Here is an 18158-nt window from a genome sequence, read left to right as displayed (position 1 = left end):
GGATCAAACGTAAAGTACTGAGGTTGGGAGGAAAATCGATTAAACAAAGGCCTTACCATCATTCAACAGCTGCGATGCGTCGGGATGGGGAAAGTTTGTGTTCTGGAAAGAGCCTTCAGAACCGCTCGAGTGCGAAGGAGTACCTGCCACGAGGATGCTGCCACTGGGTTCGCTGGATTTCGATTGCGCGTAAGCGCGCCGTATTTTATCCATCCATGAATCACCATCCTCCTCCTGGGACTTGGACGAATCATCCATGAAATCATCCATGGCGAGATCGTTTGTAGTAGGGCGTCCTAGGTCAGAGAGTGGCACGTCAAAAACCTGAGTGGCCTGTGCAATGTATTTTGCTGCAGGATCCTGTGATACTGCGCCACCGAAGGAATCTTGTGAGCAAAGGGAGGGAGATCTCTGACGTCGGCTGGGTGCCACAGGGAGGGATTTGGTAGGTTGGAGAAGTGGCTGGGCAAGCCTTGCTGAACGAGGGGACTGAAAGGAAACAGACTTTGGGACTAAAAGGTAACAAAGATGTCACGATCTTAAAGTAAATAGTACAAAGGCTGATTGGTGGCTCACCATTCGCCTTTCCGATACCAGATGCTGTACGTGAGTCAGGGTGGCTCAAAAGATCGGCATGGGGACCCTTTACGTTGGTAGAAGATGTTTGCGGGGACGACGAGCGGGTGCGTGCAATGTTTTCGTGCTTAATCTTATTATTTGAGGCTGGAGTGTTTTCTTTCTGGGAATCTTCCTCGACTATTTCCTCCTCCCTATGCGGCTGGGTCTGTGTTGGGGCGAGCAAGTTAAGCTGATAGCGGGATGTTGAACTTCGAGCAGGCGGAATCATCATGGAATCAATAGATAGGCTTGCACTGAGGTTTCTGTCGTTTCCCTCTTGTTCGCATTCGTGATTCAAACCCCACTGGTCGCTATGCTCCGCAATTGATTTTTGTTTCGTAAGTGCATGCTGTAGGATCTGGGTCGGCTGCGACTCTACCGAATCACTACTAAATGGGAAAACTTTAATTGAAAATCCCGCTTAGCACGCAAGGACGGACGCGCCTATGATCGAAGATGTCCATATGACCTTTGCGTTGCGCTGAGTGTGTATGTGTTGGCTGCAGTCACGTACTAATATTCTGCCCGAGGGCAGTCTGCGGATCTATGAAAAGGCTCAATATAAAATTGGGGTGCATTCACAAACTGGGGTGCGACGCGAAAAATGAACCAGACCTGCCTGGACTCCGATGTATGGTCAACTAGCTCAGGGTCCATTAGGTGATAGATTGAATGGGCACTGCCACTGATTCATTAGCTAAGCACGACGGAGTTGCCTATAAGGTTATTCGTATACCAGCGAGTGGACTTCATCGATCGACTGCCTCAGAGAAATAGACTTACATAAGAAATCAATGCACGTGCTCTTGACGCGTCAATCTATTGGTGGTTGATTTTCTTGTTTTACATCTTATCGAGTTCGTGCCAACCTATCATTTCGCATTCCCTCCTTTATCCCTCTGCGCTGGCCGCCGACAACCAGGCTGCAATGTACCAGATAGACAAAACGAAAAAGAGTCGCTCTTTATCTTCCGCCGCTCGAGCGCTCCTTTCTGTGGATGACTCGGATCCCGCCGCTGCCTCGATGCCTGCTATCAGCGCAAAAAAAATGCCCACCTCTAAACCGACTTCCAAGAAAGCGCATTCTAAGATAAAAGATAAAGCAAAGGCGACCTCCATCAGGCCTGTTCGTGTCGCGGACTACGACTCCCAGGAGATGACGAACGTACCGAATCCTGTACCAGACACTGGCCTTCCTCCTCCAAGTGGTGGTACAGTGTATTTTACGCCGCCGCCAATTACTGTATCTCCTTCTGTAATTCATCAGTCCCAGGAGTACCACGCTGCAGCGGCCACCGGCAAGTCCATCAGCGCGCTTTCTGTGTCAACCTTCACCCCGTTACCACCACTACTCTCGCTTGAGCCCACACCAACTGCAGACAATGCCCATGCTATCGTAATAACGCCTATTTCCTCTCAGACAAATTCAACTCAGTCCCACAATGCTGTCCCATCAGCACAAGTCCAACATCAGTCTTCGCACCAAATCTCAAAACCGGCAATAATCGCACTTTCTGTTGTTGGAGGTGTCGCATTACTTGGGGTATTCATAATGATAAGACTTTTGAGACGTCCCCGCCGCCGCAAGTGTCCAACACCCTCTCTTCCCATTCTCCAAGATGGTGACTTCCCAAACCACTTTGAGAACAAGGGATCCGGATCCCCGGTTTTTGGAGGCAAGGAAAGATTTTCTCCCTCGCTGAGGAGTGCACCAGGAAATACGGGACTCTGGACATGGACCCAGTATCACTCCGGAATTCCAAAGCCGGCACCAACTGTCATAGTCTCAAAGTCATCGTCAGGCGAACCCGTGCGAGGATCAGGTAGTCAAGAGAACTTGCTTTCCGAGAAAAGGACCTCTTTTGGTGGGCAGAACCAATACCCTTTTACTGGGCAAGGCAATTTTGGACAAAGGACCCAACCACCCCTACAGCCTATCCAAAATGCAATCACTCGCGCGGTCTCTCGGCTCTCCACTGTCTCCATGTCTCTTTACCCAAACTCGCCGGCCAACACTACCTACTATGGTGCGACGAATGTGGGCGTGGCCATCGAGAGCACAGCGCCTCTGACGGGCGATGGACAAACCATGACACGTGCAAAGGACAGGGTTGCGGCAGGACGTGCGCGTAATAGCATGGTTGCTCCTCCTAACGCCAAAGATGCCTCCTCGCTGCGACGCTCCCAGAGCTATGCCTACGGTGGAATGGACACCACCCCAACCTCACCTGGACCAGAGAGAAGCATGCAGAACGGGGGTCGTACACGCATTAAATCATCATATTACACACCTGGTTCATATCCTCGCACCTCCGTAGCTCCTTCTGCATGGTCAAAAGACCGCAGACAGCAAGATGGCTCCCAACCTGATCGCACCCATCCGGGATTGCAACGTTCTGGGTCTCATCGAGGCCGTGAGACACAGGCGCTAACCTGTGCTCTTGGACTAGCTTCGCCTGTCCCGCCATCCCCTCATCCCACGCTGTATCCGGATGATTCCATGAGTGTAATTGGAGAGGCAAAGAAGGTCACTATGACAGGCACGCGCAGCCAAAAGAAACCAGTTCCTAAAGCTATGCTGAATTACGACAAGTCGTCCTCTCCTGATTCTGCGGCGCTTGGCAGTCTGATGATGGTGGACTTCGCGGCGTCAAAGTCGACTGCATCACTGGTGAACATACGTCCGTGCGAAGCAGCTAGGGAGACGCATGAGGGGCAAAACCAAGGGTCTGGTCAACCAAAGATGAGCTTGAAGAAGAGAGTGGAGGATAGGCCACCGCGTGTTCCATCACCTCCACCGTTACCATCTCTTGCGCAGATGGCACTTAGTCACGCAAACCCCGAAGCGTATGCTGACTATCACAGCCCGACATACAGCATCTATGGGTTATATGATGGGGATAGGAAAAGTCGCGGAACATCATTTGGATACTGATTTGGATTGATTTACGCACAAACTAGTATGAACTGTAGTTTTGTATACCACAAGCGATGTTTCACTGTCGACCTAGTCGACCCTTGGGCCTTGGCGTCCTTATCGATCAGGAACTGTTCCCGGTAAGTCAATAAAATTGACAGCTGTACATGTGAATATGCGGGAGTTGTCATTGAGCTGGATTCGTGAGAGGCGTTTATAGCAAGTTTAAAATTCTTCCTTCTGAGCTCTTCCTTCCTGCTGCGGACAAGGAATTCCAACCAACTGCGCGAGGAAAAAAAAGCCTGGCAGCTGCGGACGACCCACAGCCAGAACTTGGAGTCGTTGCTGGGCACGCCCTAGGTTATTCTGATACTAGTACTACTACGCCTTTTCACATACCACCCGTGCGCGATACCCCTTTACACCTTTTTTCTCTTCAATACCCCATCGTATCTCTCATGTCCCAGCTCGCCCTCCCTGCCCACCAAGAAAATCATGGCCTTAAAGGCGACGACGACGATATCGAGTATGAAGAACTCGGGCTGCTGCCCGCAGATATCCCGCCTGTCCCTTCCTTTCGTGGCATTCCATTGAAATACATATCGTGAGTAGTCGCGTCTTTCTCTTGCGACATCTAGACCTGGCATGATCCTACCAAGTTTTTTTCTCTTGAACAGTGAGCGACCTTACTGACAACTCATGTCTACAGGCTCGTGACATTGGCGGTTCAGAATTCTCTTTTAACATTAATAATGCACTATTCTCGCGTGTCCATCCCTCCATCCCAGTCTTACTCTGCACCAACCGCCGTTCTTCTCAACGAGCTTCTCAAAGGGTTTATATCACTCGCCATCGCTTTCGCCCGTATACACCGTGTCACGCCTTACACGTCCGACACCCCACAGCTACCACTCACTGTCAGCCGCTTTTGGCATCCTGCAAAGGTTCTTTTGCGTGTCCGAAGACTTGGCAGAGAAGTCTTTTCACCAGATTGCTGGAAGTTGTCGATACCCGCCATCCTGTATGGTATGTACCCCGTGCTGCACATGTGTTGCTCTCATTAATCTCGCTTCATGGATTTCAGTCATTCAGAATAATCTGCAATATGTTGCTGCCACCAATTTAGAAGCGGCAACTTTCCAAGTCAGTTATCAGATGAAGATACTTTCTACGGCAGCGTTCTCGGTTATACTTCTGCGAAAGCAGTTAAGTGCCAGCCAATGGCTAGCACTACTGTTCCTTGCTATCGGAGTTGGTGTGGTGCAGATACAGACTGGCGTGAGCGATACGAGCAAGGCATCCTCGCTATTGTTCCATGGCACCTCGATGAACGCCCTCAAGGGATTCCTCGCGGTCTTTGCCGCATGTTTCACATCCGGCCTCGCAGGTGTCTATTTTGAAATGGTCCTCAAAAATTCTCAGTCAGATCTTTGGATCCGCAATGTACAACTCTCTGCATTCTCACTCCTACCTGCACTTGTACCCATCATCCTCTCACGACCATCCGAAACGGGACTCCTCAGTTCTTTGTTTGAGAACTTTGGCGCCTGGGCGTGGGCCACGGTTGCCATTCAAGTCCTCGGTGGCCTGGTCACTGCTATGGTCATCAAGTATTCTGACAATATCCTCAAGGGCTTCGCCACGAGTTTGAGCATCGTTATCTCATTCTTGGCGTCAGTTGCACTCTTCGATTTCCAGATGACGTTCACGTTCATCCTTGGCTCTGTCATCGTCCTTATCGCAACATGGCTGTACAACCAGCCCGGGCGGAACCCTAGCACATCAAGACTAGTGTACGTGGGCAAGAACTGAGCGTTAGAGTATGGTAGTGCGCATTGGGACATGCCACGTTTACCAGCCGGACTCTTTCAGCCCGTCGTCGTCACTCCGGGAGTGCTCGGAACACTGTCTTCGACCACTTATTTACACCGATAAGGACGGTCATTCTTGTTACATTTGGACATGCATAGTTCGTTGGACGCTTAAGTTACGGTACATCTACTATTCCGTGTCCCTATCGTCCTAATTTGATTACGCGACGATGGTCGGCCTACGATACACAATGTGATATACAATACAATCAATACTCCATGGAAGCTTTCTCGTAGTTTGTGTGATTCTCTTGTTAGAGATCGAAAGCGATGCAAAGGAGTATGATGTACAACATGATCAGGTCCGACAGATAGATAAGAATATGCGACCTCATGCTCTCTGCTCCAAGCCTCTCTTGAGGGCTGCAAAGAAAGCCTTATTAGTAAAAGAAAGCTATGGTCTCACAAGTATACCCACCATCGCATGTATCTTTAGCATCACCAAACAACATCTTCGTATTTGGCATGAAAAACATAGGGTTCGGGACGTCGGCTGCAAGAACGTAAATAGACCATTTAACAGTGTGAAGTTGACCACGTACCATAACCACTGGACATTCCTCTCTTCATCACAATGACCTGTTTGCTCTTCCATGCATGCAAAACAGGCATACCGGCAATCGGAGATCCAGGTTCAAGGGAGATAGGGTTTACAGTATCATTGGCGCCGATGACGAGCGTCACATCAGTCTCATTGAAATCATCGTTGATCTCGTCCATCTCCAAGACGATATCATAGGGCACAGATGCCTCGGCCAGCAAGACGTTGCACTGGCCAGGCATGCGACCAGCGACAGGGTGAATAGCGAAGCGCACTTTGATACCCTTCGCTCTCAGCATAGCGCAAATTTCTGCTATAGGATATTGGGCCTTAGCGACGGCCATGCCATACCCAACAACCTGGATCTACATTAGGCGGTGGATCAAACTGGTTCGATGATCAGGGCTTACCAAGATCACACTCTCGGAATTGGCAAGAGCCTCTACCGTGTCCTCGATGTTCGTCTTCGTGATAGTGCCCTCAATTTGAGCGGTCTCACTCGGTGCGACGGTACCAATGCCGCCAAACAGAACGTTTATTATCGATCTGTTCATCGCCACGCACTGCAAGATCTTGTTTGAGCCACTCTAAATCTGGGAGGTATATGGTACGTACCATGATGTATGATAGGATTGTACCACTGACACCGATCAACGAACCCACTGTCGTAAGGAGGGGGTTGTCCAGCATGAAGCCTATCCAAAGGTCAGACACATGCTTGAAGCTCGGCCGTGACGCTCACCTTCTGCGACCAGCGCGAACCCTGAGTAGGCGTTTAAGACAGTGATGACAACAGCTTCAAACAACGTGTCAGAAACTGACTACAAATACTTGAAATCGTACACACGCATGTCGGCACCACCAATAGCAGCTGTCGTCGTAAAGCCCTTGATGAAACTGAGAGCCGCGCTCACTCCAAGATATCCGGCAGCAACCAAGGGTACTGTTGGGGCGGCCGTAACAAAAGCAGCCATGGTCAATACATTCGCTCCGAGGAAACCAGAGTTAATGAGGTGCTTTCCAGGCATCATCAACGGCCTCGAGCTCATTTTTCCAGCGAGCTTCAAGAAAGCGACAATGGAGCCAGTGAAGGTGATACCACCAATAACAACCCCGAGATAGGCAGTGACCAGGTGTAACGTAGGGAGATGAGACGGGTCAGCGAGGACACTGCCGATGGAGGTCAAAACAGCAGCGAGTCCGACAACAGAGTGCAAGGCGGCTACCATCTGTGGAAGCTCGGTGGCCGTGATACGGCGACCAATGATGGCACCGATTGTACCTCCAATAGTAGCAACACCAGCAAACTGGGCAAGCAGGGCCGGGGGGAAGCCGACCGCCAGAAGTGAGGCAAGGATGCCTGATCCGACACCGAGTATTCCCAGTGCATTCCCTTGTCGTGCAGTTGCCTGAGAAGCCAACCCAGATAGAGAGGCTGCAGGCCACGCATAGTCTATTAGGTTCGTTCTCGTCAAGTAACGAAACGTGCTTACCAATACAAAGCATGCTGCTTGTCAGGTAACCTGCCTGTACAAGGCCGGCCATACCAGTGCTGGCAGCAGCCAAGAAACCACCAGTGAATACGACAGCTGGGATACCGTATAACCAAGAGTATTCCGGAGGATCCGTTGGTCCTGTTACGCTATGTTAAACTGGGGTAGCAGACGAAATCAAGGCTCGACTCACTCTTGAACATATCAAGCATCCGCTTTGTTATGACGAACCCACCGGCAACATTGACACTAGCGAGGAGTACGGAGAGAGCGCCCAATACCTGAGGAATGGTTTCTGGAAGATATCCTCCTCCCATAACGAACAAACCACCGACACCAACCATGCCTGGGAAACACTCAGTACGGTTTCATACCCGAAAAAAAGGTAGATACCAGATATAGCATTGGTAACGGACATCAGGGGGGAATGCAGAGCTGGAGCGACACCCCAGACGACTCGGTATCCGACAAGACCCGCAAGACCAAACGTGAAGAAGTTGCTCATGAAGGCGGCGCCGGTCATCTTGCCGAGAGCTACTACGGAACCCATTCCAGCCGTGACTGTAGCAATCTCACGAGTAGCTTTTTGCCAGGGAGTGATGGCCAGAGTCTCTGCCTTCTCCTCCACCTTTGGAGTGGGACGCGGGGCAGGAGGAGGAGCAGGTCGTGGCACAGGAGGGAGAATGGCACCTTGGTGGACAACAATAGAACCACGAACGACTTCATCTGTAAGATCGACATTGAAGGCGTTGTTCTCTCCTATGGACAACAAAAACTTGGTGATGTTGTTCGAATACAGAGTAGACGACTGCGTTGGAAGTCGTGAAGGAAGGTCAGTGTAACCTTGATCCTTTGAGATTTTATTTATCGCGCAAAACAGATGGCATACCTATTATCGTCACGCCGTTCTTCACTACTAGTTTCCCAGGAACCGTCCCTTCGCAGTTACCACCAGCTTCGGCAGCCATCTAAGTGTAAGAGTCATCAATAGTGAAATTTTTGAGTCTTTGCCAATAGTGACTCACATCCACAATAACCGAACCCTGCTTCATAGCTGCGACCATCTAAGACAACGGTAAGATACGTCATAAACCCTCTAGTGGATACTTGCATAATCGAGAATCAGTTTGGGCGCAGGTTTGCCAGGAATGAGGGCCTATAAACACTGGTTAGCGAAAGGGCCAAGAAAAATCGCAACGACACACACCGTAGTGATGACAATGTCGACCTCCTTGCACTGTTCCAAGAACAGCGCCATCTCGGCCTCAATAAACTCCTTAGACATTTCCTTCGCATAACCACCGGCGCCTCCGCCTTCTTCCTCGATGGAGACTTCCAAGAACTCTGCACCAAGAGACTGCACCTGTTCACGAGCTGCAGATCGTGTATCAAAACCGCGAACAATGGCACCAAGCCGACGGGCCTAGCGTAACGGTATCATGAGCAAGACATGAGCAGGAGCATCAGATTGTTCTTACAGTAGCGATGGCACTCAATCCAGCAACACCTGCACCGATGACGAGAACTTTGCCCGGTGGAATCTAAGGATGTATGAGACAACGTCAAACAGGTGTGCCGTAAATGTCATACCTTCCTAAAGGACGCTGTCAGTAGGCATAGAAAACAAAACGAACAATCGAGGCTGACCCAGCTGCGGTAACCTGACCCGTAAGATATCTTCCAAAATGATTAGAGGCTTCTAATACAGCCTTATAACCAGCAATGTTTGCCATAGAGCTGTTAATGCTGGTCAATGCTAGCTTCTGCATGCCTAGCCGTAATTGAGTCTGACCTCAGCGCATCGAACGTCTGAGCACGAGAGATACGAGGAATCATGTCCATAGCAAATGCAGTAACCTTTCGTGAAGCCAGCGCATCTACCACGGCCTTGTTTTTTGCGGGGTATAGGAATGAAATGACCGTGCTTCCCTCCTTCATGCCCTTGGCCTCTTCAGCGATGGATGGTGCTTGCACTTTGAGCATGATGTCCGTTCTATCGAAGAGCTCATCTCGAGATACGACAGCAGCGCCGGCTGCGACATATTCTTCATCCAGGAACTGAGCCTGTGCACCAGCGTTTTTCTCAACCAGAACATTAGCAAAACCTTTCTTCCTGAGGAGGGTGACGTTATGAGGCGTAAGAGATACCCTTCGCTCATCCGGGAATATCTCTCGCGGGGCTCCGACTGTCAGAGACGCGTAAGGGATGCCTGATGTCAAAACGTGTGAAGAAGAGGCCTCGTGTTGAGATGAAGGATAAGAACATACCAGAAACCTTTTGTGCATCTTGAACGGCTTCGACTTTGTTTGCATTACGCGATGACGAATGAAATGAGCGAAGCACTAGTGCTGTAAGTGATGATATGTCATAGGCCAATCCGGACCCCAACAGTGCTTGGCTAACCTGAAGTGAGTGATCGGAGGCTGCTGCGCCTTGAAGTGTAAACTGGCCGACAGCCCAACCTCGCTGCTGGCGGCCTGAATGCCAGCATGGACATGGTCGCGGTCTACGGAGGAGACGGTCTGAGCTAGATGAGCGTATGTGTTACTGTTACATAAAACACTCGTTAAATACATAGTTTCATGATAACGGAGGTAAATAGAGATCATCATCGGAAAAACAAGGCCCGCGGCACCCTAGGCCTTCCTCACCCTGAATTCCGAATGAACTACTGAGCCGCGCGCTGGCCATCGATTAGTAGCAGGATATATAAAGCCTGAGACATCGTTCATCTCGACTCCAAAGCTGCCACGTGCCCGCATGAATTTAGCGTACGGACTTACTTTGAATTCATCCTGAAACGTACGTACGGGTGTACGCTACTCAAACTGATAGAAATATTAGATTTAGCACACCGAGACAAGGCGGGCCGCGACCTCCGACTCTCACGGAAACGTCACGGGCGGTCCGACCATTGGCGCCAATCACACGCGGCTTTACAGTACCAGCATGCAAGTCGAGAACAAAGAGCCGGAGTCGAATATTTGCCACTGTGATTGCATATGTACACGAAATGTGTCGTCATCGAATGAATGTACCATAGCGACCCGTGCCCTCAGTCCCTGACTCGCCCTTATTGCACCTGGCCTCTGACCTCCTGTTCAAGACGCACGAGGGCTTGTGTATGCGAATGCTCCCACAAGGCCTCAGCTGCTACAGGGTCAATGGGCGGGAGGGGCCTTCGGGGATGGCCACCGTACCCGTACAATTTCTCGAGAAGGTATTTCGTTCCTGAAATAGATGTCTTTGCAATAGTAGCGTCTGCACGCCCAACGATGCCTTGCAGCCGCTGTGCCTCGGGAAGGAAGGAAGGATCAACCATAGAGGCCTCGCTTAACTCAAAGAGTTTTACAACAGAGTACTATAAAAACAAACGCAAATAAGGAGAGAGAAATTCCGTACGAAACTGGGGACGTACGGGAGCAATATTCGCGAGGCCAGTGATAGCACCGTGCCCATTTGAATATGCCGATGGTAAAAGGAAGTCACTGAATCCGCCAAGGACAAGGAAAGGCGCATTCTTGTTTTTCCGGGGGTGGAGGGATGAAAACATCGGATCTGATACCGTAGCTGCCACGCGAGTAAGCTTCCCAACATCTCCACAACTAATCGACACGATCAATACACACTATACATGTACGATGAATGAGTAACTCACGTAAGCTTGACACCGCAGATATTGGGGCACTCAATGGCGAGCTCGGTGATGAGGTCGGAGTCTAGATTGATACCTCCACTGGCACCGGGGTCTAGGCAAACGATCAGGTACTGGTCGGCAAATATTTTCACATAAAGACACGCACAATTGTAAATCATGACTGGTATGGGGCTCTTAGAGCTAACTTCTTGGAAGAAAGCTTTCAGTGCTTTCTTGTCGCCAGCAAGTGCACCAGCAAAGTAACCACTGGTGATAGCAATGGCATAATCTGCGCCAGCTGCAGCGGCTTCATTTGCTAGGTCTATGGACTCGCGGGTGCTGCCGGCGCCAATACCAACTATGACTGGGACGTTTAATAATCCCGCATTATCAAGTGCCTTCCTTGCAGTCTTGATCAAGATCACCCGCTCTTCATGTGATAAATGGATAGCTTCGCCCATCGACCCAGCCAATAGGGGTCCCACACCAGCGGTCGCAACACGGACGACATGGTTCTCAAAAGAGGGGATATCTAAATTACTAATCAGTACTGCGCTCTACGACTACGAGACACTATTGAGACATGCAACGAGAGAGACTGACCGAGATCTTCGGACTCGGGGAGGAAGAAGGATAGAATTGGCGCATAGATGCCGGGTTTCAAAGGGCGAGTTGTTGAAATATGTGTACCATTACCGTTGAAACTCATGATGAAAAAGAGATCTGTGAAGGAGACACAATAACCTGAGTTTCATAGGCAGGCAGGGGTATATAAGGATGGAGATTCTCGTTATACGGCCCGAAGACAGATCCGGCGGGCCGTTACGGGCCGTTGTTGGCCATTTTCAAGGGTGTTCATTAGTAGCCCGACAACGCCAAGCTCGTCAAAGAACATCAAGAACTGCAATAGAAAACACGAACGATGAGTCAATGTGACTCCGCTGGCAGGCGACGGGGAGGTGGTCGCTTACCTACTTGTAATTGTTCTGGAGCATTCTCGCCACCCAGGGGCCGCATTCAACTCTCCACCGCGTTATATGAAAACCCTGCAGGTCATGGAGTTCAATTGAGTTAATACCCTTCTAGTGTCATGTCGGCGAAAAGAATTTCACAGCAAATTTGGTAAAGGTCTCAGTCGAGACAACTTTGGGAGATAGTTCGCAGATTTTCGCCGGCAATCATAGCCTCATGCACGCCTACGATGAACCAATCCAGTTTGGCGAATTAGCGTCACGCGCGACAAAAGTATCTTGACGTGCTTTTACCCAGAAAATGACGCAGGTTTACCAGTACTCGTGAAAGTCACCTGGCCCCACTGCGGATCCGGCAATTCGAGTGATCTCACATGTGACTGTATCTGATCCTCTGTTCCACAGCCAAGCAAGCTCCTGCAATGCCCCTGCGGGCAAAAACAAGGGTCAGAAGATACCGCATCAGTTCACAAGCATGGGATTTACTGTTCCAGAGGTAAATGAAACAAACGAAGACCATACTGACGGATTAATACGTCAAGAAAATCATGCATCAGCGTGAAGAACCAAATCCGCACCTCATTTTACGGAAGCGGCTTAACAGCGCTGCGAACAACGATAAACACTTCTCCTATTGAAATTAGCAAACCTATGACGCCTCCGCATCAAGATACGAACATGAGGTTCTTCAAAATCCCTAATCAAACTTTGAGTAGCGTGAGGGTGATAAGAACCACACACTAAGCATCATGCTGCGGCGCTCAAACAACTCATTCGAATTCCAATGACCCTACTTGCATGCCGCCCGGACCGTCCCTTAGCCTTCGTCTAATTACAAAGGAACGACTATCTTCCTTTGATTTGTCTGAGTAGGACAGACTAGGCCATTGTCAAACGCACAGAGCTATAAATGTACGATAAGCTGTCTGCCCGTCGGATGAAATCGAAATTTGCAGGTAATAAATCACCCAATCAAACGCGACCTAATACAGAGAATGACAGGGAGACAGCAAGAGGGCGTACTGTATTGTCAAGAAGTTTTTTGTGGCTTCGGACCTTCAACAATTTCCAGGCGATCGATGACTTCCCGCTCCCATTGTGTCCAGCCGTCTTCGTCTACATCGCCCTCGGATTCAATAGCCCGCGAAAATACGTCCCAAGGGACACATCCTTTGTCTTCAAAATCGGCAGTTGGTTCGAGCGCAAAACGGCCTTGTCGAGAACGAGTTAAAGTTACAACGTGGGCAGCTGATCCGACAGCATGGCCCAGATCATGCACGATTGAGCGTACGTATGTCCCACCGGAAACCTTCATACTGAGTACAAATGCCGTCGGAGATCCGTCATCCACTGCAGGCTCTAGTTCATCTTTGATGATAGGGTTTTCTTCGACTCCTTCTAAGGCCTTTTCCATTGCTCTTTTTTCATCAGAAGTGAATTCCTTTTCTGGCCAACCGAACTCATGGTCACTTCCTTTCCATTCGAGAATCTCTAGGGAGTGTATCGTGACTTTCCTCTTCTCGATAGGTCGAGGTAGGGGTATGCCTTTCCGAGCATAGTCGTACAGTGGTCTGCCTTCCATCTTGAGCGCGGAGAAACTGACAAGGATGATATGAAATCAGGAAGGTGCAGGGAAATCACAGGGAAATCACATATTTACATTGGAGGCGCTTGCTGTATCTCCCCTCTGAATTTGCTTAATGCGGACTCTACGGCTTCTCGAGTGACGTGCTTCCAGGGTGCAACACGCACTCGGCTACCTTCACTATCGTAGGAATCAGTTTCGCATCCCAAAAGCGCCGTCGTGCGGTATTCCTGACGAAGTGTGGTGAACCCTTGAACTTTGATTCATAGTTGCATGGACCAAGTACCTTTACACAATCCAAGAACTCGTTGAGGCGTCTGGTCCCTTTCCCAATACCTACGACTGGATGAGACGGTCACAAGGATGAGATGACTCCAGGATCTACGGCAACGGGACGCTACCGTACCCAGAACGCCATCAGCGAGGGGATCAAGCGTCCCTCCTTGTCCTATCTTCACTATCTCTCGTGCGCGTTTCCCCCGAATGGGGATTTTACCTTTACCGCGTGTTTCCAATTTGTCTGCATCCACAAACAAACGCGAGTTGCCAACCAATTGTTTGAGGTCATTGATGACAGACATCGATGTCGGTCCAGAAGGTTTCATGATGGCGAAGAGCCCAGACACAGGTAGCTGTGGCAACGTAACTTTTGGCATCTCGAAGTAGGAACCTTCGATACGGTCTGCGTGTTGTGGTACAATTGACTCAGAGTGTGCAAAATCCCCGAAAAAAATCTTATTCCAGTGACGCTTTGTAGCACTTTGTTTGTAAACACAAGCTAGCTTGATCAGGGCCTGGACCTAGGTCTGACGGATCTTATAAAGGGAAGCGAGTCTGTGATTGATCAATGTGGGCAATTCAGAAGATTGGGATTTACTAGAAGTTGCAACGTTGCACCATCAGGCCATCAAAGCAGCCACGAAATTGCACCATTGGTGTAGGGAAATACGTATCAGGACTCGGTACGATAATGGTTAGAGGGAGATGCAACATTGTTCAGCAGCATCTAGGAAGCGTACCATAGGTCCATAGTACGTACTAAATATTTCCGCTTACCCAAGATCCCCCACAGATGCACCTCGCCGCCCACATCCTTTCCCAAGTCTTCCATCTCGGAGATGAACGTCCCGCAACCATCACCTCACCTCCGACCTGTGATCGTCCACCGCACCTCAAACAAAGCAGCCCAGCTTTCTGTGTCAAAAGCCTTCCCTTCGTCACCACGTCCATCCCCGGATCATCTCCCACAGGTCGATCTGATGCTGACAGATTCGCAAACCCGTCGACCAGATCAGATGACTTGATGAACAAACGAGGTCTGTCTATCGCAGATGTTGTAGTAAGCGATCGAATGGTCTTCTTCAATTGCTCATATTGTGCAGGCACAGGACGTCCCTCAGCGAATGAAGCCATAATTTCTTCCACTGAATGAGGTTAAGCTTTCAGCAACGACTACATACATAGGGAATTGAGATACGCACCTGGAATTGCACTCGCCTCAGGGATCGCAGAGCTGAGAATGTCTTCGAGTACTTTCAGGTCCAAGCCAGATGAACTGACGAGGTCCAGCATGATATCCCTCGCGAACTGCGAATTCTCCCGTTTTGCCGTCATCGAGGCCAAATATTGGTGAAAAGAGCTGACGTGAAAAACCACGGCCCTAAGATTTGTAAGAGCAAGTGGATGGACTAGATGGAGAAGTATCGGTGTGTCCAGCGACACTGAATGAGGTGATTGGTTCGTGGCTTGCTGAAAGGGGGATGTGAGCCAATTTCGCAGAAATGGGTTATCGTCCATAGGTTCCTCCTTCGGCATCACTTCGTTAGAGTTTAGGCTCATGTTTGGAGTCGGGTCAGCTAGGTCAGCCAGGAAGACACATTCCTTCATGAGATCCTCCAAGAAAGCCACAACCCAAGTTGACAGGCTGATTAACTGCCAGACGGGCTCTTTTGAAATAATGAAAGCGACCACCTTAAGTGCTTGTTCTAACGGCCGTGAAGACGCAACAGACTCACCGAGGTCATATCCCTCTGACTTCTTTGCAGTCTTCAAAAGCAGAAAAACAAGCAGACACCGAACACACATTTAGAGCGTTTCGCGAGAGCATCAAATATCTGCCTTTCTCGTCTTCGTTCTGCGTCCAACGTGCCCTCCCTCTGTTGCATATCAGCATACATGCATTGGACAACGTGAAATTGGTCACCTATAGATCTCAACAGCTGCTCCCATCACTTCGACGATCGAAAACGAGTTCGCATTGCCAAGACGGGCATTCACCTCATAAGAGGTCAACGTACCAAATAGCGTATCGTGCAGCATCGTGGCTGGAGTACTTGGTAGAGATAGAATGTGAGAGATATCTGCTGTCGATCTTCGAGATTGAAGTGCAATGATCAGGGCTTGTGCGAGCGGCAACTGATGTAGGGTGTCTATTGTGTGTAAGTATCGACGCCGATGGATACTCACGTTACCGACCTTTTGATCCTGAAGTGATCCGTGTCCTTGGAAGAGTGTAAACGGAAGTCTGCAACATCGAAACTGCACATGCGAGCAATTTGTTAGGCGACGTAGATATACTCAGGGGGCCTGTCCCGGGAAAGTTAATCATTGCTCCGCAAGCGTAAAGATTGACTCACAATCGCTGCTCGTTCTATTAACAGGTGCAAGAATACTTGGATGATCGCAATCGGGATCATCGGAGAGGTCTGGTCTGGTAACATTCAGAACAAGAGAATTGAAATTGAAATTGACGGCTTACAGTTGCAAGGCGACGAGACTGCCTACAGGGACTTCTTTCAGTTTGGCCGCGCCTCGTGCCAACGATCCCCCTGGATTGGTCATTGCAACAACTACTGTTGCCTTTCTCATTGCGACTGATAAAGAGCCAGGGGTAGCAACTGTAAGAATGCGAGGAGAGAGAGTCCGATCTCCCACAAGCCGAGCAGTCTACCCGCAGTCCAATCAGAAATTCGCTCACGATGAAGTAGGCTACTCACCCAAGGAATTTTTCCATTTGGAGGAACGACCCTGACTATTGAATATGCAACTATGCGAGACTTTGGCAGCGACGCATCTTTTCGGTCAATCAATTATTGAGTAAAATGAAGGCTTAAACAATGTGACTGTGAGTGAACCTACATTCCTCGAAATCCAAGAATGATGCGACTAGATATGTTGTAGGCAATTCTAGCTGACCACGTTGGGGTTGCTTGTCCTTCATTGGCGATGCTTTGGGTGAAGTGAGGGTATCTGGTTTAGACCCAGGTACCGAGATAAACAGAAAGTTGGTCAGGTAAGGCCCGGGATGGTAGATGGGCGAGAGAGGTGCGGTGATGATGACTAGACGAAGACATTAGAAATCTGCGTGTGTAAATTTTGGAGTACGTACACATGCACGAGCCATCGAAACGTAGTTTCACTTCACAAAGCTCGATCGTTTGCTCTTCTTGGTAAGAATTCCAATCCAATAATGGTGGGCGCTCGTCCAGTTCATTATCCGTGGGCATATCAAGAGGAAGTCCGAGATCATGGGAGCTATCAGATGCTGCTCTTAGGGTATCTGATAACGGATAGCGTCGGGATCGCATGGCAACCATAAACACAGACTCTGCAAGACGCGTACGATCTAAGACACGTGCGATCTCAGATGACTGCGACTGATGGCCGAAGGTACAGACTCACCATGATAAATAAAGCCAAACGAAGCCGCACTGCAGAGCCTGGAAGTCTTGGGTCCACGAGGAGGATCTTGAAGTAACTTGACTAATGTTCTCAGCAGTATAGCATGGCTGTACAAGGGAACAGGTCAAAGATTTTACACCTGATGCATAAGTCCGCAGGAAGTAGACATTTAACTGGTGAGCCTGGGTTACTGTGAGTAGAGTGGGGTTAGACACAGGGGTCAGAGGCCCGCATTGAGCCAAGCGGGTGGTGGAACCATCTGGGCATGTGACCCACTAGGATGACGTTTAACGATTCGAATGTCGAGAGAAAATATATGATGTCACCTCGCGTTCAGCGCCGACGAACACAGCGTTGATTATACCAGCGCCTCGTTCGCAAGCCCAGTAGTCTCTGATATTCCACTTGTCAATAGTGTATCCACGTTGCCACAGACATCCGACGCCGTCACAGTCGCGGCCTGGAAAGTATGCGAATAACCAATGGTCATTGGATGAAACTGTGATAACATTTGGAGGTTCATAAGCAGCAGGATTGTTCAATATTTGATCGGGAGATGTGACGAGAAACTGCTTTGAGGAAGAAAAGAATCTTCCGAGTATTAAGGGCTGAGAGGGATGGGGAGTGAATATGGTTGAAGCATTGGACCACGCGACGGGTCTTGAAACAGAGACACAAATCAGATGAAAGTTTTTGAGTAAATTGAATGGAAGTGACCTTTGGAGATGATCTGCTAGTGGATGAAAATCCCACCAGTGGGAGTGCCAGTTTTGTGCATCAGCTTGTTTCGCTTTTCCCTTGGAGGGAGAGTTTCGGGCGTCGGGGTACATTTCTCCTTGAAGA

At 49.5% G+C, this 18158-nt stretch overlaps 7 protein-coding genes across 7 annotated transcripts; 2 read left to right on the top strand and 5 right to left on the bottom strand.

The window, feature by feature from the left end:
* Positions 1 to 1387: 1387 nt before the first annotated feature.
* EDB93DRAFT_654545 (uncharacterized protein) lies at positions 1388 to 3884 on the top strand. Its single transcript, XM_041457007.1, has one exon. It carries the CDS (start codon positions 1547 to 1549, stop codon positions 3551 to 3553), a length of 2007 nt encoding a protein of 668 aa, XP_041311954.1. The 5' UTR covers positions 1388 to 1546; the 3' UTR covers positions 3554 to 3884.
* EDB93DRAFT_654524 (nucleotide-sugar transporter) lies at positions 3861 to 5504 on the top strand. Its single transcript, XM_041457006.1, has 3 exons — positions 3861 to 4139; positions 4245 to 4561; positions 4620 to 5504. Exons 1-3 carry the CDS (start codon positions 3994 to 3996, stop codon positions 5345 to 5347), a joined length of 1191 nt encoding a protein of 396 aa, XP_041311953.1. The 5' UTR covers positions 3861 to 3993; the 3' UTR covers positions 5348 to 5504.
* A 38-nt stretch (positions 5505 to 5542) lies between these two features.
* EDB93DRAFT_654475 (NAD(P) transhydrogenase beta subunit-domain-containing protein) lies at positions 5543 to 10025 on the bottom strand. The gene is made up of 20 exons (XM_041457005.1): positions 9845 to 10025; positions 9709 to 9789; positions 9233 to 9650; positions 9088 to 9177; positions 9031 to 9034; positions 8919 to 8981; positions 8648 to 8863; positions 8552 to 8596; positions 8466 to 8504; positions 8330 to 8408; positions 7834 to 8283; positions 7634 to 7786; positions 7441 to 7581; positions 6795 to 7382; positions 6690 to 6743; positions 6563 to 6642; positions 6358 to 6510; positions 5949 to 6306; positions 5825 to 5899; positions 5543 to 5769 (listed from the first exon to the last, which is right to left on the bottom strand). The coding sequence occupies exons 1-20, from the start codon at positions 9936 to 9938 to the stop codon at positions 5738 to 5740; spliced, it is 3213 nt and encodes a 1070-aa protein (XP_041311952.1). The 5' UTR covers positions 9939 to 10025; the 3' UTR covers positions 5543 to 5737.
* A 474-nt stretch (positions 10026 to 10499) lies between these two features.
* EDB93DRAFT_654293 (uncharacterized protein) lies at positions 10500 to 11974 on the bottom strand. The gene is made up of 5 exons (XM_041457003.1): positions 11682 to 11974; positions 11245 to 11610; positions 11100 to 11190; positions 10860 to 11046; positions 10500 to 10802 (listed from the first exon to the last, which is right to left on the bottom strand). The coding sequence occupies exons 1-5, from the start codon at positions 11785 to 11787 to the stop codon at positions 10515 to 10517; spliced, it is 1038 nt and encodes a 345-aa protein (XP_041311951.1). The 5' UTR covers positions 11788 to 11974; the 3' UTR covers positions 10500 to 10514.
* A 274-nt stretch (positions 11975 to 12248) lies between these two features.
* On the bottom strand, positions 12249 to 12880 carry EDB93DRAFT_654346 (uncharacterized protein). Its single transcript, XM_041457004.1, has 6 exons — positions 12791 to 12880; positions 12728 to 12735; positions 12628 to 12674; positions 12536 to 12570; positions 12344 to 12477; positions 12249 to 12274 (listed from the first exon to the last, which is right to left on the bottom strand). The coding sequence occupies exons 1-5, from the start codon at positions 12798 to 12800 to the stop codon at positions 12362 to 12364; spliced, it is 216 nt and encodes a 71-aa protein (XP_041311950.1). The 5' UTR covers positions 12801 to 12880; the 3' UTR covers positions 12249 to 12274; positions 12344 to 12361.
* Positions 12881 to 12939: 59 nt separating this feature from the next.
* Positions 12940 to 14405, bottom strand: EDB93DRAFT_654126 (pseudouridine synthase). The gene is made up of 4 exons (XM_041457002.1): positions 14041 to 14405; positions 13921 to 13976; positions 13710 to 13864; positions 12940 to 13647 (listed from the first exon to the last, which is right to left on the bottom strand). Exons 1-4 carry the CDS (start codon positions 14288 to 14290, stop codon positions 13080 to 13082), a joined length of 1029 nt encoding a protein of 342 aa, XP_041311949.1. The 5' UTR covers positions 14291 to 14405; the 3' UTR covers positions 12940 to 13079.
* Positions 14406 to 14672: 267 nt separating this feature from the next.
* Positions 14673 to 18145, bottom strand: EDB93DRAFT_1238009 (uncharacterized protein; the record flags this gene model as incomplete). Its single annotated transcript, XM_041451497.1, has 15 exons — positions 14673 to 14956; positions 15116 to 15383; positions 15453 to 15578; positions 15670 to 15790; positions 15838 to 16063; positions 16110 to 16220; positions 16271 to 16344; positions 16393 to 16580; positions 16631 to 16707; positions 16773 to 16973; positions 17023 to 17241; positions 17316 to 17361; positions 17393 to 17590; positions 17642 to 17975; positions 18033 to 18145. The coding sequence occupies 15 exons, from the start codon at positions 18143 to 18145 to the stop codon at positions 14673 to 14675; spliced, it is 2586 nt and encodes an 861-aa protein (XP_041311948.1).
* Positions 18146 to 18158: the final 13 nt, after the last annotated feature.

Source organism: Suillus bovinus, assembly GCF_016758785.1.
Source record: "Suillus bovinus strain UH-Sbo-P2 chromosome Unknown EDB93scaffold_5, whole genome shotgun sequence".
In the NCBI taxonomy this organism is placed as follows: domain Eukaryota; kingdom Fungi; phylum Basidiomycota; class Agaricomycetes; order Boletales; family Suillaceae; genus Suillus; species Suillus bovinus.
Note: the sequence above shows the minus strand (reverse complement) of the source record. Positions and strands in the feature narration are given on the sequence as shown.

Excerpts from the sequence above, each read along its gene's own strand:
- EDB93DRAFT_654545 (XM_041457007.1), top strand. The coding sequence starts at position 1,547 with ATGTACCAGATAGACAAAACGAAAAAGAGTCGCTCTTTATCTTCCGCC.
- EDB93DRAFT_654524 (XM_041457006.1), top strand. The coding sequence starts at position 3,994 with ATGTCCCAGCTCGCCCTCCCTGCCCACCAAGAAAATCATGGCCTTAAA. Across the intron at positions 4,140-4,244 it reads ATTCCATTGAAATACATATC|GCTCGTGACATTGGCGGTTC; the intron begins GTGAGTAGTCGC and ends TCATGTCTACAG. Across the intron at positions 4,562-4,619 it reads GATACCCGCCATCCTGTATG|TCATTCAGAATAATCTGCAA; the intron begins GTATGTACCCCG and ends CATGGATTTCAG.
- EDB93DRAFT_654475 (XM_041457005.1), bottom strand. The coding sequence starts at position 9,938 with ATGTCCATGCTGGCATTCAGGCCGCCAGCAGCGAGGTTGGGCTGTCGG. Across the intron at positions 9,651-9,708 it reads AGATGCACAAAAGGTTTCTG|GCATCCCTTACGCGTCTCTG; the intron begins GTATGTTCTTAT and ends TTTTGACATCAG. Across the intron at positions 8,597-8,647 it reads TCGACATTGTCATCACTACG|GCCCTCATTCCTGGCAAACC; the intron begins GTGTGTGTCGTT and ends CAGTGTTTATAG.
- EDB93DRAFT_654293 (XM_041457003.1), bottom strand. The coding sequence starts at position 11,787 with ATGAGTTTCAACGGTAATGGTACACATATTTCAACAACTCGCCCTTTG. Across the intron at positions 11,047-11,099 it reads ATCTGCGGTGTCAAGCTTAC|TTGTGGAGATGTTGGGAAGC; the intron begins GTGAGTTACTCA and ends CGTGTCGATTAG. Across the intron at positions 10,803-10,859 it reads GCCTCGCGAATATTGCTCCC|TACTCTGTTGTAAAACTCTT; the intron begins GTACGTCCCCAG and ends TTGTTTTTATAG.
- EDB93DRAFT_654346 (XM_041457004.1), bottom strand. Across the intron at positions 12,571-12,627 it reads AGCCGCTTCCGTAAAATGAG|TATGGTCTTCGTTTGTTTCA; the intron begins GTGCGGATTTGG and ends TTAATCCGTCAG. Across the intron at positions 12,478-12,535 it reads TTTCATTTACCTCTGGAACA|GGGCATTGCAGGAGCTTGCT; the intron begins GTAAATCCCATG and ends TTTTGCCCGCAG.
- EDB93DRAFT_654126 (XM_041457002.1), bottom strand. The coding sequence starts at position 14,290 with ATGCCAAAAGTTACGTTGCCACAGCTACCTGTGTCTGGGCTCTTCGCC. Across the intron at positions 13,977-14,040 it reads CCTCGCTGATGGCGTTCTGG|TCGTAGGTATTGGGAAAGGG; the intron begins GTACGGTAGCGT and ends CGTCTCATCCAG. Across the intron at positions 13,865-13,920 it reads AGTTCTTGGATTGTGTAAAG|GAATACCGCACGACGGCGCT; the intron begins GTACTTGGTCCA and ends ACACTTCGTCAG.